General features: G+C 45.1%; 1 protein-coding gene across 2 annotated transcripts in view; it reads right to left on the minus strand.

The window, feature by feature from the left end:
* Positions 1-1,107: 1,107 nt before the first annotated feature.
* Nup75 (nuclear pore complex protein Nup75) overlaps positions 1,108-16,205 on the minus strand; it is a 68,130-nt gene continuing 53,032 nt past the window's right edge. For both annotated transcript variants that reach the window (XM_037425072.2, XM_037425065.2), the window contains exons 20-22: positions 11,367-11,558; positions 10,825-10,987; positions 1,108-1,333 (exon numbers count right to left, since the gene is read on the minus strand). In XM_037425072.2, coding sequence (XP_037280969.2) covers positions 1,238-1,333; positions 10,825-10,987; positions 11,367-11,558 — 451 coding nt within the window. In that variant the 3' untranslated portion in view covers positions 1,108-1,237. The remainder of the gene's footprint in view (positions 1,334-10,824; positions 10,988-11,366; positions 11,559-16,205) is intronic.

Below are 16,205 nucleotides of genomic sequence, written 5' to 3' on the forward strand. Positions count from 1 at the left end.
AACCATGTGCAAAGTCAAAGCAGATTGTGCACGTATCCGCACTTCAGTGAATTGGTAAAGGTGACACGGTCACGCCAATAATGAAAGTTCGAATTTTCTTACTTGTGGAGCTCTGCAACCACGTGGACATCAAAGTCTGCAAAGAGCTACAACGTCGCCTTGAGCACCATGTAATTTAGGCTCTAGATGTGCACGCCACATGATGCGGTCATTGTTGCCTTTGGCAACAAGTTCTAGTACCTTAGCTGCACACATTTTAGTGCTTGCCATGCACTGCACACATGTTCACTTATGCAGATGAATAGTGGTTTTAATGAAAGCAGTGCAACACGCAAGCACCTGGTACGAACCTCTTCACGATCGACAAGCTCTGAATGCAACATTGGCAGCTTTAAACACCGAAGCCATGATGCAACTAACAGTTAGCAAGAGTAGCGGATATTCACAATGTTACGTACCCACGCATGCCGTCTCTCTCACCTGGAGAGTGCAGACTGTCGGGGTTCGGTGCATCATCCCTGAAAGTAGTTCCAGTATGGTGCCGCGGTAATGATCCATGACTCGTGCCAGCCTATCAAAACACGCACGCACTGAGGGATCCATCTCGCAGAAACGAGTCGTACACCTCGGGAAAACAACACAATACCACTCGTTCATTCAGGCACATAACGTGCATGTGACACTGCATGCACATGACATGTTGATGTGTCTGGGTCTCTTGATCCTTCAGCTCAATGAACACCACTTATATGGAAAAGGCTAGGGAAGGAATTTGGCTTGCAAAGGATAGACAGGGCAAGTGGCAAACGTTTCAAGTTTGCTTCCTCGCACCATGGTTCTACACTGCTCTGTAACATTGGTTCTCTCCACTCATAATGAACCACTTTTAAAAATTCTTGTAATACAATGCTCTTTACTGGGCAAGCAACAACTTCTAGAGTGCTTAAAATTTGTCATGTGGCCTGGTGAGGAGCCCAAGTACACCATGAGCAGGCCTGAGTCTTAAGTGATGCCACCAGAGATCTCGCACTGCCCAATCGCACTGTTTTCATGCAAGTTTGCCTTCCATTATTGAAGGCCCACATAATTACGACTACGCACAACAAGTGAGCAATAAAGGATCGATTTTCACTTTAGTGGTAGCAATAAATGAAGATGTAATGGTCCGTTCAGATAAATTGGCACTTTATAATACACTGGCAATGGTTTCAAATGCGCTGAAGCATCCTCTTCAAGCTCAAGGTGATAGCGTGGTGGTTTCCTTGGTGATTGCGTTCACTAGATGGTGAGAAAGCAGTCGTCGAAGCTCCTTTTCTTCTTCCTTAGTCCAGTTCTGTGAGCAACAAAACAAATTTAAAGAGTTCAAGCATGTGGAAAGCATATATGCCAAGATGATAAAATCAGTTTAAGCTGATAGAACGGTGGCTTAGGCTAGTTGGTGGTTTAGTATTGATATATTTGCATACAGCAAAATGAACGAGGACATATGAGAGGACAATACAGCTACTGTGCTATGTTCTCTCGTCTGTTCTTATTAATTCTACACTGTGCAACTGCATTGAGGTTAAGCTGAAGGCTACAAACAAAGGATGCACAAGTTCAAACTGATGCAAGTAAAAAAAATTCTAACAAGGGCTGCGTAATTACGGTCAAAGCTCAATTGAACAAACCACCGGGCTCCGAAAGTTCCGTTTTAATGTAAAGTCCATAAAATTTTTAAAATGTTTCAGTTTCTCAAAGTAAGAACTCGTAACGTAGCAACACCGTAAAGCTGCAGCGACATTTCATTTGCTGTTAACAGTTCGCCGTTAACACATGGCTGCACACGTGAGCAGTCCTTAAAGACTGCTCTCGCATTGAGCCTCCCATGGCCGGGAAATACCGGCGAGGTAGACGATTACGTAAAGCTATGACAGGCTCTCAATATGCAAAGACAGAGAGAATGAATTCAGCGATTGTGCAAGCAGGCAGAGCGAGAAGGTAAGCCAAGCCGCACTTATCAGAGGACCCCGCATGCAGATATTAGCCCTAATTCTTGTAAACAGGCCTATTGGCCATTAAAACTTTACAAAAGATAAGTGTGCACGACTTTCCCCATAGCAGCGCATCAACACAAGCCAGTGCACACAGCGATGAGCTTTCAGCACTCCTTTTAAGTGTGGAGTACTTTAGGCCTAGTTTTCACTACACGCTGCACGTGCAGCTTGATTCAGGTATTCTGCACCGATTAGTCGAGTGTTCACAAAAAGATTTTAGATAAAGACATTCTCCTTGCGTAACATTTTCTTCTCGTAGCCGTTTTGTCGTTGCCTGCCTGTGGAAGCTACTGCCATAGACTAAGAATATCTGCGACACCAACATCATCTGCTAGCACTGATTTGAGTGCCTCAAGAAAAACACCTCTCTACATCTATAAGAACTGTGATGAGGAAGCCCTAGCATTTCTTCAGGAAGAAGAAACGATTACTATCTCGAACAGACGCCTCCGTCTTACTTCTAGTGCTTGTGGGCGCGGTTGTAGGCTGCAAACTGCAAAATCTGATAACACATTTTTCCTCAAGGCAAAGATTTGCTGCAGCAAAATAATTGAAAATGTAGACTTTACACACAATGCACTATAATAACTGTTGATGATACTGAAGTGAGCGCACACAGCAAGGGTCATTTTAAGTTGAAACCAAAACTTATTATTTTTTTTTTTTGAAAATATTATAAAAGACACTTTGAAACACTTGCTTCTCTAGCTGATATTTCCTTTTTTTTTTTCACACTGTAGGCAAAAGATCTTTCGGAGGTATGTTATAAAGGCTATTTTTCTATAATTGTAAGAATTCGGAAGTTTCTGTGTGCACTAGTAAGCATGCCAGAACGCATCGAAATTTGGCAGCCTTTTTCTATTCAGGCCGAGATTGCAATTTTTTCACATTTCTTCCCTGTTGAGGACACCATAAAGAAATGCTTATTACAGTTCGCAGTAATGCATATTAAAGCCAACAAACAAAGGTTTCGACACAACATTTATAGCTCAGGTTACATCTGGCCATGAAATTCTAAAATATTGCAGTGCGCAAGAACAGGACACCCGCACTGCCACCTTCAAACATTTTTTTTTTTTTTTGGCACGCTGGGAGTGTTTTTCGGAAATGACCCTTTCAGTTTCGTAGACTTTAAATGTGCCCACATAACATATAAAAACCCCAGACAAAGCAAAAGTTTAGACGGGACATGCATCTTCGATCTCTCGTGGAATTACCCAGCGAATGGTGCAAAAACTTCAAGGTGGCGTCGTCACCTGCATTTTCTTTTTGCACATTTCCTCACTTACCAAGAGTCTTCTCGCCACAAGCCTGGTATTCTTGGCACCGGCAACTTAGTTATGCGAGAAAAATAATTTTGCTTCTTAATATCAATTAAAGGGACACATAGGTCAAAAAACAGTTTACATCAGAGATAGACCTCGATGCATGACAACGTCTAAAACGACAATATTGTCACAGGTAAATGGGTATGAGCCATTAACTGTAGGGTGAAGTCGCTTGGAAGTGGAGAAAGAAGAAAACATTGTTTCCTGGTCTAGGTGGCACTGGTGGAGGTGCTGGGTAAATGCGCCTCGGCTCCAGATTCTCAGCCGACACACCGAGCTACTTGGAGACAGCTACAGCTTCCACAGCAAGAAGCAGTCGCCGCCTGCGAGGACTACCGTATTTACTCGCCTAATCCTCGCACTCGCACAATTCTCGCACCCCCCACATTGCCCAAGAAAAATACGATTTCTTTTTTTCCTCGAGTAATTATCGCACCCCCGAAAACTGCTGCAATAATGTCGTCTGCTCTTTCCAGCCACTGATGATGGTAGCGCATGTCATCTGGCGCCATCTCTTAAGCATCAAGCGTACTATTGTACAGATATTCAATCCAACTCAAGCGAAGCCGAAGTGGCCAGTGCACGTTGCGGCGTATTTTGTATGTTGCGTCGGTAAGCTTGTCAAGTTATGAGGCGATACTGAAGCAGTACGGCTGCTTTCAAGTTGCAAGTGATAGATAATGCACTAAAGAACAGCAACAGGGCCGCCGATAGACCCTTGGGATTGATGGTAAACTTTATTTCTTAAGAAGGAAACTGCGGAAAATTCTGTTAAATAGCCATCAGCCTAATACTGACGTCCCACGCTTAACTTTTGAGGGCTCAGCGACGAACGCTACCGCTACGTCCGCAAGCTTTGCGTATGGTATTCTAATTCTCGACTATTTGCTTCCACATTTTGTGTCTCAATTTAATCTTGTCTTGTGTTGAACCTCTGCTTTTATTGTTGAGGTAAGTTTCAATTAGTACTTCTTAAAGCTTGCTGTTAGTTGTTGGTGTGAGAATCCCGATTTGCGGCCACTTCGTTTTCTTTTTCGCTCTGTACGTTTTTGTAGAAAGTTTTCCCCACGTAATTCTCGCACCCCCCAACTTTTCATCGGTTTTCCGGCAAAAAAAGTGCGAGGATTATGCGAGTAAATACGGTATCTCCCGAATACGGTCCTCTCAAGATGAGATCGCAACCTCGACTACTAACCGGGCGATTCAAACCAACGACTCCTATTCTTTTCTCCTGCATGTTTTTCATGCGCCGCAAACACCAAGCTCATTTCATGGAGACATTTATGACGATGTTGATGACTGGCTTGAGCACTTTGATCGAGTTGCCAGCATTAACGAATGGGATGAAGGTCACAAGCTGCGGAGAGTTTACTTTGCGTTAGAAGACTCTGCCAAAACGTGGTATGAGAACCACGAGGGTTCCTTTGCAACGTGGCAAGAGTTCAGCCGACAGTTTCGCGATGCGTACCGCAGCGCTGAAAGAAAGGAGAGAGCGGAGCAGGCCATCTCGTCTTGGAACCAACGACCTAACGAGAGAGTTTCGATGTTTGTAGAGGACATGCTTCGACTCTTCAAGCGTGCCGACCCTGAAATGTCTGAGGAAAAGAAGGTGCGGCGTTTAATGCGTGGGGTAAAAGAGCAGCTCTTCGCCAGACTCATGCGCGATCCACCCACAATTGTGGCTCAGTTCATAAATGAGGCAACCACAATGGAGCATACTATCCAGCATCGGTCGTCACAGTATGAACGCCACGACGTCACCACTGCTACATGCTCTATCGGGGCTGACAGCGAGAGGCATGCCCTCGCAGAGTTCATAAGAAGTGTCGTGCGGGACGAGCTGCGCCAACTCCAACCAGCGGGACCCCAATCGCCTGTAAACGCTCTCGCAGACAATCCGAAATAAGATCAGACAGGTGGTCACCCCACTCGCACCAAGGCCTGAGGCCCCTGTGCCGACTTATGCGGCAGCCCTGCCATCTCCTGCACCACATGCTCCTGATCCCACTATGCGGACGATGGATCAGGCTAGCCATCGATTCCAGGGCACCTCTTCGACTCCGCCACCCGCCTCAAGGTTTCCGAGTGCACCCACTTATCATCCGTCTGGATTGCGACAGAACGCCACAAAGGTCAGCGTGTGGCGTACGTCGGAGAACCATTCACTCTACTACCACTGTGGCGAAGCGGGTCACGTCTACCGCAATTGCCAGTACCGCCAACTTGGTCTCCGTGGCTTCCACCCTGATGCTAGATGCCCGCGTTACGGTGAACGTCCCCGCGACATAGAAGCGTACCTTACGGGCCAGCAAGCTCCTTGCCTTGGTCAATGCCACCAATCACGATCACCATCACCTCGCCGCCCCACGTCACCTAGCTTTTTCTCGTCATCTTATGCTCCTTTCAGAGGCCGGTGACTGAGTCCCCACAGGGGAAACTAGAAACCGCGGCTCCCAGGAGTGAAGCCGCGTCCCAACGAACTGTCAAAGAGCCTCCCTCGACGCAAGGACCCGACAAAGACCGTTCTGATTTTTCAGTCGTTTCCGAAAGTCATAAGACTGTTTTTGCCGACATCACCGTACACGTCGATAATCACGTCGTCACTGCCCTCATCGACACCGGTGCCGATTATTCGGTTATGAGCAGCGCCCTGGCATCCAAACTGAGGAAAGCAACTACCCCTTGGCGAGGACCCCTATGCGCACGGCAGGGGCCACCTCATCACGCCGACTGGAATGTGCACAACCCGTGTTCGAGTCCGTGCTTCGACGTTCACAGGGTCTTTCCTCGTATTACTTGTGTGCTCCCGTCCACTCATTCTGGGACTGGACTTTCTTCGCGAACACGGCACAATTATTGACCTATGAGACTTGCAGGTGTCGTTCGAAGACCCGTTTCATCGTGAGCCTGCGAACACCCACTTATCGAAGGCTGCCCTACGTGTATCCTCCGAATCTGTTACTCTGCCTCCCCGCAGCAGCCCCTTTATCAGCGTTGAATGTGACCAAGACGTCCTCGATGCTGTAATTGCGGAAGGAAATTTGTCCCTACTTTTTGCACAACAAATCTTCATTGCTCGAGATATTGTTCAGCCCAGCAAGAAACAGGCTTGTCTATTAGTCACGAATTTCAGCGAGGAGTATCACCATCTTACCAAAAACACTACGATCGCATACCTTGAGGATATTGCCGATGTCCCTAGTCCCTCAACATTATCTGCCCTTTCGTCATGCGACCATTCCGCCATGACATTCGAAAGCACTCTCGACTAAACCAGGGTCTACCGTCCGCACAACAGGAGCATCTTTTAAAGCTACTCGATTTGTTTCGGGACTGCTTCGCTACGACTTTGAAAGTGAACCAAACACCGCTTGCCAAGCATCGTATCATCACCAAGCCTACCGAGAGACCCATTCGACAACACGCCTACAGAGTTTCGCAAAAAGAACAAGACGCTATACGCCAACAGATCCAGCAGATGCTCAAGGACGATGTCAACCAGCCATCGTCTAGTCCCTGGGCGTCCCCTGTTGTACTAGTAAAGAAAAAAGATGGTACCCTGCAATTTTGCATCGTCTACCGAAAGTTAAATAAGATCACGAAAACAGACCTGTATTCTTTACCATAAATAGATGACTCACTGGGCCACATTTGCAACGCTCGTTACTTTTCTTTTCCATGGACCTACGCAGCGGCTATTGGCATATTTCTGTTGATGAGCGCGACCGTGAAAAGACCACCTTCATTACTCCTGACGGACTCTATGAGTTCAAGGTCCTTCCCTTCGGTTTATGCTCGGCGCCAGCTACTTTTCAAAAAATGATGGACACGGTTCTTTCTAGGCTAAAATGCAACCGTGTCTTGTCTATCTTGACGATGTGGTCGTCTTCTCAAACACGTTCGAGCAGCACGTCCAGCGCTTACAGACAGTTCCCCAGGCGATTTGAACAGCTGAACTTTCTCTCAAACCTGAGGAATGCATCTTTGCTTTCAAGGAACTGAAGTTTCTTGGTCACGTCAACCAAGCCGGTATACACCCAGACCCCGAGAAAACAAAAGCTGTTGCCGCATTTTCTGTCCCAACGAACAAGCGCAATCTCTGCCGATTTTTGGGACTGTGCGCATATTACAGATGCTTGGTCAAAGGCTTTTCTAAAATCAATGAACCTCTAAATGAACTTACAAAAGATGGTGTACCATTTGTTTGGGGTCACGATCAGCGTCACGCCTTTGACACGCTACGAAACCATCTCCAAGCCCCAACTGTACTCGTTCACTTTGACGACAACGCTGCCACAGAGCTACACACGGATGCCAGCAACGTCGGACTTGGAGCTGTATTCGTCCAATGGCAAAATGGCGTAGAGCGCGTGATTGCCTGCGCAAGTCGAACACTATCATCCGCAGAGAAAAACTACTCTGCAACAGAAAAAGAATGCTTAGCCGTTGTTTGGGCTATAACAAAGTTTCGGCCTTATTTGTAGGTTCGTCCATTCAGGGTAGTTAGCGACTACCATTCTTTATGCTAGCTCGCCAACCTCAAAGATCCTTCTGGTCGTCTAGCACGGTGGAGCCTTCGGACGTTGAAGAGGACGATACATTCGTTTCCTCTGTATCAGCAACCGACTTGGCTCAACAACAACGCGACGACATGGAGCTAAGACCGCTGATTGACTACCTCGAAGGCCGAAAAAGCAGTCTTCCTTCGAAACTTCGCACGTTCGCTGGCCTCGTTCTGCATCAGGGATGGAGTCATCTATAAGAAGAATTTCGACCGTACCCAAGCTACTTACCTAGTGGTTGTGCCGACCTCGCTTCGTGACGATATTTTACATGCTTATCAAACGAACCATCATCCGGACACCTTGGCTACACGCGCACATTGGAAACAATTCACCGTTCCTACTACTGGCCACGCCTCGCGGAGACAGTCAAGCAGTACGTCCGCACATGCCGCGAATGCCAACGCCGTAAGACTCCACCTGTTCGACCAGCAGGCCTACTACAGCCTATCGCCACACCGAAAACACCATTCCATAAAATTGGCATTCACTTGCTCGGATCGTTTCCCACGTCTTCGTCTGGAAATCGGTGGATTGTGGTTGCCACCGATTATTCAACATGTTACAGCGAAACAAAAGCCCTACCCAAAGCTACCGCAGCCAAAATCGCCCAGTTTTTCGTCAACAGCATCGTCCTTCGCCACGGAGCGCCAGCTGTGATAATTACTGATCGTGGGACAGCTTTCACCACAGAGATGCTTCAAGAAGTGCTGAGACTAAGTGGTACAGAACATCGGAAAACCTCGGGTTATCACTCCCAAACAAACGGACTCACTGAACGGATGAACAAGACCATTGCAGATATGCTGTCAATGTATGTGGCCATTGATCATAAGAACTGGGACGATATACTCCCTTACGTACCTTTTGCTTACAATACAGCAGTCCAAGAGAGTACAGGTTTCACCCCATTTCGCTTAGTTCATGGTCGAGAGGTCACTACAATGCTCGATGCAATGCTCCTTCCCAACAACCTTGGCATGTTCAATGCGGACGCTGCCTTGTTTGCTCAACACGCCGAGAAGGCCCGTCAACTCACCCGACCCCGTATTCAGGCTCGCCAAACTGCGGATGCATGCCGCTACAACATTACACACCGAGAGGTTACCTTCCAACCAGGCAGATGAAGTTTGGGTGTGGATCCCACAGCGTGGTCACTCTGAAAAGTTGCTGCGGCGCTACTTCGGCCCGTACAAACTTCTACGCCGACTCAGCGATGTTACATGTGAAGTTCTCCCTGAGGGCACATCAAGACGTTCCCGTCGGTTTTCACAAAGTGATGTGGTGCATGTGTCAAGGCTCAAACCATATTACTCGCGTCGTCAATCGGATGTGGACTGACTCACCATGCAATGACTACTTATTTTTTGTCACTTTTGTTTGTTTTTTATGTGTCTTGTGTCCTAACTCCTTTCTTCATTAAGTACTTCTGTAACACCAGCCCGTTTTTTTTTCTTTTTTGCCTTACGAAGCAGTTATTAGATTCCATAGTAGCGTCTTTCCTTTCTCTTTTTTTTTTCAACGCATATCACTAGCATCGAGAGGATGCTTTTCGAGGAGAGGGAATAACATCACAGGTAAATGGGTATGAGCCATCAACTGTAGCGTGAAATCGCTCGGAAGTGAAGAAAGAAGAAAACATTGTTATCTGGTCTGGGTGGGAGCAAGACGTCGATTCGTGACTGTCTCTGTCATTTAATTCGTGGCAATATTATCAACTGCAGTGCCCTACTTATCGAGAAATTAAGGTAAATGCATGAGAACACATACATCGCAGCAGGACATTCGCAAAATTATCCCAATGACTGGGTACAATTAATAACTAGTCATTGAACTAGCTACACTAAATAAAGAGCCTTCTGTGCATCAAAAGACATAATAAAATGCTGCTTGTTCGTTTCTGTTTGATTCATGGAAAAAAGGACCGCTGGACGATACTATGGTAAATGGCGTGAGTGGTTCGAAAATTAAATTTTCGCCTGGACGGGTCGTGCCATCTAGCGGGGAACAGCTGAACCAAGCACGCCTGCCATTTCGGAGGCCATGATAGGAATTTGTTCAATGGCTGTTGTTGCTGTTGTGGCTCCCAGTACTTTCGCTCTGCTGAAATTAGAGTCAGCTGCCGCACAGTAAAGCTGGGCAACGTTGCGCACAGCAACAATGATGCGAGACTTTCCGCTTGAGGCAGGTAATTTGAAATGCGCTAATCTGATGCGGACCACTAAAACAATTTTATTTCAAAATAAGCACTTGCTTGGCACTAGAGTAACACTACAAGGTTTCTGGACTGCTATTTCAACAATCAACGTCCACTTAGTAGTTATCTTTAGTTTCTCCTTAAACACTCACACCCTCTTACACTCTTACATCATACGCTAACATTCTATATTTGATTATGAAAGGAGTGTGATGTGAATACGAGTCAGTGCGCATAAAGTGATCAAAAGCACGCCGGAGAAAGAACCTCATCACACCCAACAAAGTACAGACGCATCCACTGTCAAAGGGAACACCTGCGTGCACAGCATATTTATATTTCCCTATCTTACAGAAGCACAGTGGCTTTGATTTGCATAACACTACTGGTGGTTGATAATTCCCACATCTTCTGACAGACTAGTGCCATGCATGAACACTGTTTCCTTAGCTAGCACTTGCTGTTAGAGGGCCGGCAATATTGACAGTGTTCATTCGATTGTTCCCTTAAACAGTGAACCGTACTGTACATACATGACTTGGGGTAAGTCTTTTTGAAAGAAAACTGCAGAGAGTATCACTTGCGTGCTGTGAAGGCACACCCATACGTGAAGGTGGCGATTTATGTAGGCAGAGTTTTTAAAATTGTTCCTTCTTATGAAAACATGCAAGATGGAAAACTCAGTCAAATGCTTTCCCAACCTGTTGCGATTCTGGCACTTCAATTGGGTTTCCGGTTGCTGTGCTTCCTGCCGACACTGCCTCCAGGCAGCTCAGCAACTGCACCACCTGATTCGCGTCGAGCAAAAGTTCGGTCGAGTCGGACAGCGTGTGAATGGCATCCCTGAGCAGACGAGGCCATAGACTGCAAGAAGGCCACAAATTCAGTTACTGCGCTATTGTGGCACAACCAGAACAAATTAGTCATTGAATAACTGCTTTAAATTAATTGTTTTATTTGCTTACTACTTATACTGTGTTTCAAGGCAATGAACGAGAAAACTGTGCAAGCTGGCTAGGATGCATCATCGTAAATGATGCAAAACCACACAGAATAGACAATGTCACACCTCAACAATGCAAACAGTGGGATCTGTTGCGCACAATCCAAAATGACAACAGTGATGCCAAACGCGTCAGGTTGCCTTCCACCGCTCTGCCTGACAAAGGACTGAAAATTCTAAAGCTTGGAACTTGTGAGTTCAACTTATCATCGAGGGTGACCCAGAGGCAAGAAGACTTACAAGTGAGGTGCGAGCTGCGAATCGATGAGGTCAGTGAGAAGCCGCGCAGCTGCCTGGCCAGGAGGCTTGCGCTGAAACTCCCGGTAGTTGGCGAGGAACGTTAGGCGGTCGCTGAACAACATGCTCTCGCCCATGTTTTCGAGCATGTCCAGGCAGGGAAGCTCCCGCCGCTCACTGTACTCGGCCAAGAACCTGAGGAACAGAGGTAGGTTGGAGGGCTTTAAGGGACCGACAAATGGCCAGCACATGCGATTGGATCATAGCAAAAATGAAAAGAGCACGAAGTATAGAGACACAATTCATCATTTTTTTCGCACTACGACTAGGATTTACATTTTAAAATTATGCGTAAAATTATTCAAAACCGTGTTGTTGTGCAGCCTTGTGGAAGATCAGCTGGGTTATGGAATATGGAGTCGATCACTTCGCTGAACGCCGTCAGGTAGTCTGATGCTGACACGCGCCCCAGCCCTCAAAATTATAGTATGTATATCATTATCCAGCCTAACTCAATTCTGTGCCGTTTACGACGTAGAAGGAGTAGCATGGTGAAAAGCAGTGCTGCCGTCGTGGCCGCCAGTAAAACAAATCGAGCTATGGTGCATAGGCACAGAGTGCACGCATGAACAGTAAACCACAACACTCGAACACAAAATGCCTTCACGCTCCTGTTTGCAGCACATAATCATATGACTTCATAATCGCTGTAGATAGAACAACTCTGATTACACGTGCATTGCGGTGTTTTCCACTTTACCATTCTGGGATCATACTCACTGACAGATGAGATTTCCTTCACACTGAAAAGAAAATAGGCACCATAAAAAAGATGGTTGTTGGTTCCTTTAAAGAATTTGTACTTGAGCAGCCCTCATTGATAGGCTTGTGCGAATATTCTAATGCTTCGAATATTCGAACGAATAGTACACTATTCGAATTAGCTTCAAATTGAATTTAAATTACTGAAAAAATTTCGAAGCATTTGGAACGAACGAATATATATAATATTAGTCCGCTTGTAAACGTCTGTAAAACTGGTTTCAATGACGTGGAGCGGCACCAAGCCGTGAAAGCACCTATTAAAATGCATATTAATTTGCATGTTGTAACTAGAGCTGTGTTCCGGTACCAAAATTTCTGGCAGCGGCGCACCGGTGTTTTCATCTTCAGCGACAGGACACATCAATGGCGTGCGGTCCATCGAATCGGCGGCGGCGCGGCGCGGAAGGTGTAGGACCAATAATCAACAGTTAGGGTATAGAAACTCGTCCAGGAGCACCTCTTAATCTTATTTGTTTACAAATCGGTTTTCGAAACGTGGCAGATGTCACTACAAATGTTCAGCACCTTTAAAAAGTACAATTTAACAAAATACTTATTTAGGCCACTGTTTTTTAACAAGAAAGTGTCTTATACTGGGGTGCACTACGCCTTCGCTGACATAAAAAGAATATGTCACTGGGCGTCGAATCAGCGACTTCTCAATCTGCAGCGCGAGGCACTAACCACTTAGCCACCGAACGCACATAGTCAACAAGGTTGCTAACGGCAAGCTATTTATATACACCATATACTGTTTGGCTGTCTTCATAGCTCCGCAACTACTGCACGTTGTGTCCAAAGTAGCTATAGGGCGCCAAATTTTCGCGTTGGGTGCGCTCTAAAGGTTGTCGCCTTTAGCGTTTTGATTAGCTGCGCCTCCTCAGAGTGTGGTCTCTCCTGCGCGCGCACTTATCAAACTGGTGATTAGGGAGCGCACGAAGGTATTTTTGCTCGCTTTCGCTGCCGCGTTCGCGAAATCAGCACGCTGCTCATACATGAATAATTGTGACAGTTGCTCGCTCTTCTCCTGCATATACTTGTGCGTTTGTTTTGCACACCTTTCTTTCTGTTTAAACAGTGCTTTAAAAGGACGCCAAAGAGCAAACAATTTCACAATCCCAAAACACCACTCCTACAGCGACACGACGCTCGGTAAGCGCGAAAACGCGTGAAAAGAAAATGCGGGAGGCGACGCATCCTTGAGGTTTTCACACCAAATGCTGTGACATAAAAAAATTTGAAGGCATCTACTGAGTCCTACGTAGCTTCCAATCAATAAAAATGAAGTACAGGGGAGAGGTCAAACGTTCCCAGTGACCTGGGAACGTTTGACCTCTCCCCTGTACTTCATTTTTATCTCTGTACATTGTCATCTGTGGGTGCCCTCGATTTAGCATACCATGTTTTAGAAAATTTCATTGAGCAAATGTCATGAAAATGCCAAAACTACATTTTGAAGTTTCTGAGGTGCTATGTGGAAATTTCGGCACAAAATTTGAAAATAAATATTCAACCTTGATTTTCCTGGATAATAATGAACTGATGATCGGGAAATGTATAACATGGCGGTCGAGTTCTCAGAGTGCAGTTTCGCAATCTAAACCAAGAAACCTTTCCTGTTTAGTGTCCCTTTAAGCGTCGAGCTGCGATTGTTGTTTGTACGCACACGTTCTGTGTATGCTCATTTTGTGGTTGCTTTCTGCTTGAGATGCGCGCTGCAAGTTTCGAACTGCTTGTCGTACATCGCGTGATTTTGCAACTTCTTGCTGTAGCATTCATTCCTTCGCCCTTGTGGCGAAACAATGCGCAATAAACACTCGACTACCTCTGTGAAGACATGTTTCACTTTCGTTTTATACTGATTTCTAGAAAAAGGAATCATCCGCTTTTTTTTTTCTTTTTTTATTGCTCATCATCGAGTCTGCACAGATAGCCATCAAGCTCATACCAAAAATGCACGTTCTGCAGAAAAGCAAGAATCAAACAAAAAAAAAAACGAAAACAATTCTGAATTGATCTAACGGGCATAGTATTTAGAGGATCAAACAACCGGGTATGGTGTTCTAAAAATGCAATGAACGACATGGGTTCTAGAACACTCGAACCGCAGTGTGAACTATCCTAATTATGCAGGAGGATGACATGACTGCAAGTGCACCGATGTTCGAAAAGGGCTGCAGTGATAAAACAAGCGCATGAAAAGGATGCGAGAAACGTTGATCACAGCGACGAAATCTAAGTATACAGTAGTGGTTTAAAAAAAAAAAAAACAGATTTTCCTTAACGGCGTTAAAGACACCAACCTTTGAAGAGCTTGTTGCACATTGTTTCGATCTGCATGTACTATTTTAAATTTGGTGTGAGAGTTACACCAATGTATTTAAACTACATAACACCTACTAAACCTACACCGTCGTCAGTATATGTAAAACGAAGGGGCTGTTTTCTAATTGAAAAGGTCGCGACTACAGTCTTTTTGAAGTTTGCCATGTTTCACTTCTGTTAAAAAATGACGAAAAAAAAGCAGTGTTAAGCGCATTCTTATATTGAATATCAGAGATGGCTCTACTCATAGTGCAGTCATCTGCATACCTTCTACATTTAATTTCGGTATCACGGTTGATTTCTTCTCAGTCATCTAAATAATAAACAAAAGCGGACCTTGTAACGAACCTTGAGGCCCCTTTTAACAAACTTTGAGCGTGACAGCAAGTAATCTATGCAATCAATCAGCTTGTTGTCGCCAAAAAATTTGTGAAGAAGCCGGAAGTTTAGAATGGCGAACCATGTCAAAGGCCTTCGAATATGGTATCAACATGTCTTCGTTAAGAGAAGCAGCAATGTCGTGCGTAAATTGAAGCAACTGTGTAAAAGTAGAATAGCCAGTGTGAAAGGCGTACTGTGATTGTGAAAGTATATTGTGGTAATTTAGGTATTCTATAATGTATTTCTTAATGATATGCTCCAAAAGTTTACAGCTAGTAGAAAGCAAAACTATGGAATGCGGTATTATTTTCTTGTTTCTGGCGTTTTCTAATTTGTTCAGCTGGAGAACGGTTACAAAAAGTATTGATTTTTTTATTATTACAAAATAAGATAGGCAGCCTACCATTCTGAATACCATTTGAGAAACATATTTAAATACCATCTAGCCCAGATCGTTTCGAAACCTCAAGTTTAGTATAAGGATATGTACTCAGAGGAGCTCTATTCAAGATTATAAAAGACAGGTAGTGTAAGAAAGTAATTAAAAGTTAAAAAGTAATTTAGAAAAGTTCAAAACAGTTATGATCCCAGGTCGTCGAGAACACCCCAAGTTTGAGTCAACTTTAACAGTTTTAGGCTCAGAAAACCCTTCAACGATTTCAGATCTTACACCGTGCCGTAGGAGCACGTAGCCCCATGAGAAACTTACGCTGCAGCTCTTTTTCATCAAATCTACGAAACTGCAAAATGCTTGTGTATGGGAATACGGCCGTGACCGACAAAAGAGCAGTGTCTGTGCAATAATATTGCTACGTAGCTCACATATCAGCGATCAGATGACGACAACGAAGTGGGCTGATGTCGATGCTATACGCATAAATGTAGCTTCTAAACAGCCACGCCTCATGTCTTTTTTATGTAACAAAATCATAGCGCGTAGAAAGGTATACGAGCCACTCGTTCATGGCCTGCTGAAATAGCATGCGCTAGCACTCGTGACCGTGCCCTTATAATCAAAGTTAATGTTTGCAAATCGAGGCACTCCTTCGTCCAGCTAAAGACTGACAAGGCTTCCTTTTCGATTGAGGAGCAATCGACGGCAGGCATCACACGTGGAGAGCTGTCATCGCATGCAGCCTCTGTGCGATGCAGATGGGCAGCTTGTTTCATGTATGCTTCAGCAATGTTCCCCGCTAGCGCTCTTGAGATTTTATCCACTGGAACAGCATACAGTGCTTGTAAGAAATTTATTGATTTTGACTTTACACGTAACATAGCAGCGATGATGAAAACCTGTAAAGAGTGTCCATA

Source organism: Rhipicephalus microplus, chromosome 3 (assembly GCF_043290135.1).
Source record: "Rhipicephalus microplus isolate Deutch F79 chromosome 3, USDA_Rmic, whole genome shotgun sequence".
Taxonomy (NCBI): Eukaryota; Metazoa; Arthropoda; class Arachnida; order Ixodida; family Ixodidae; genus Rhipicephalus; species Rhipicephalus microplus.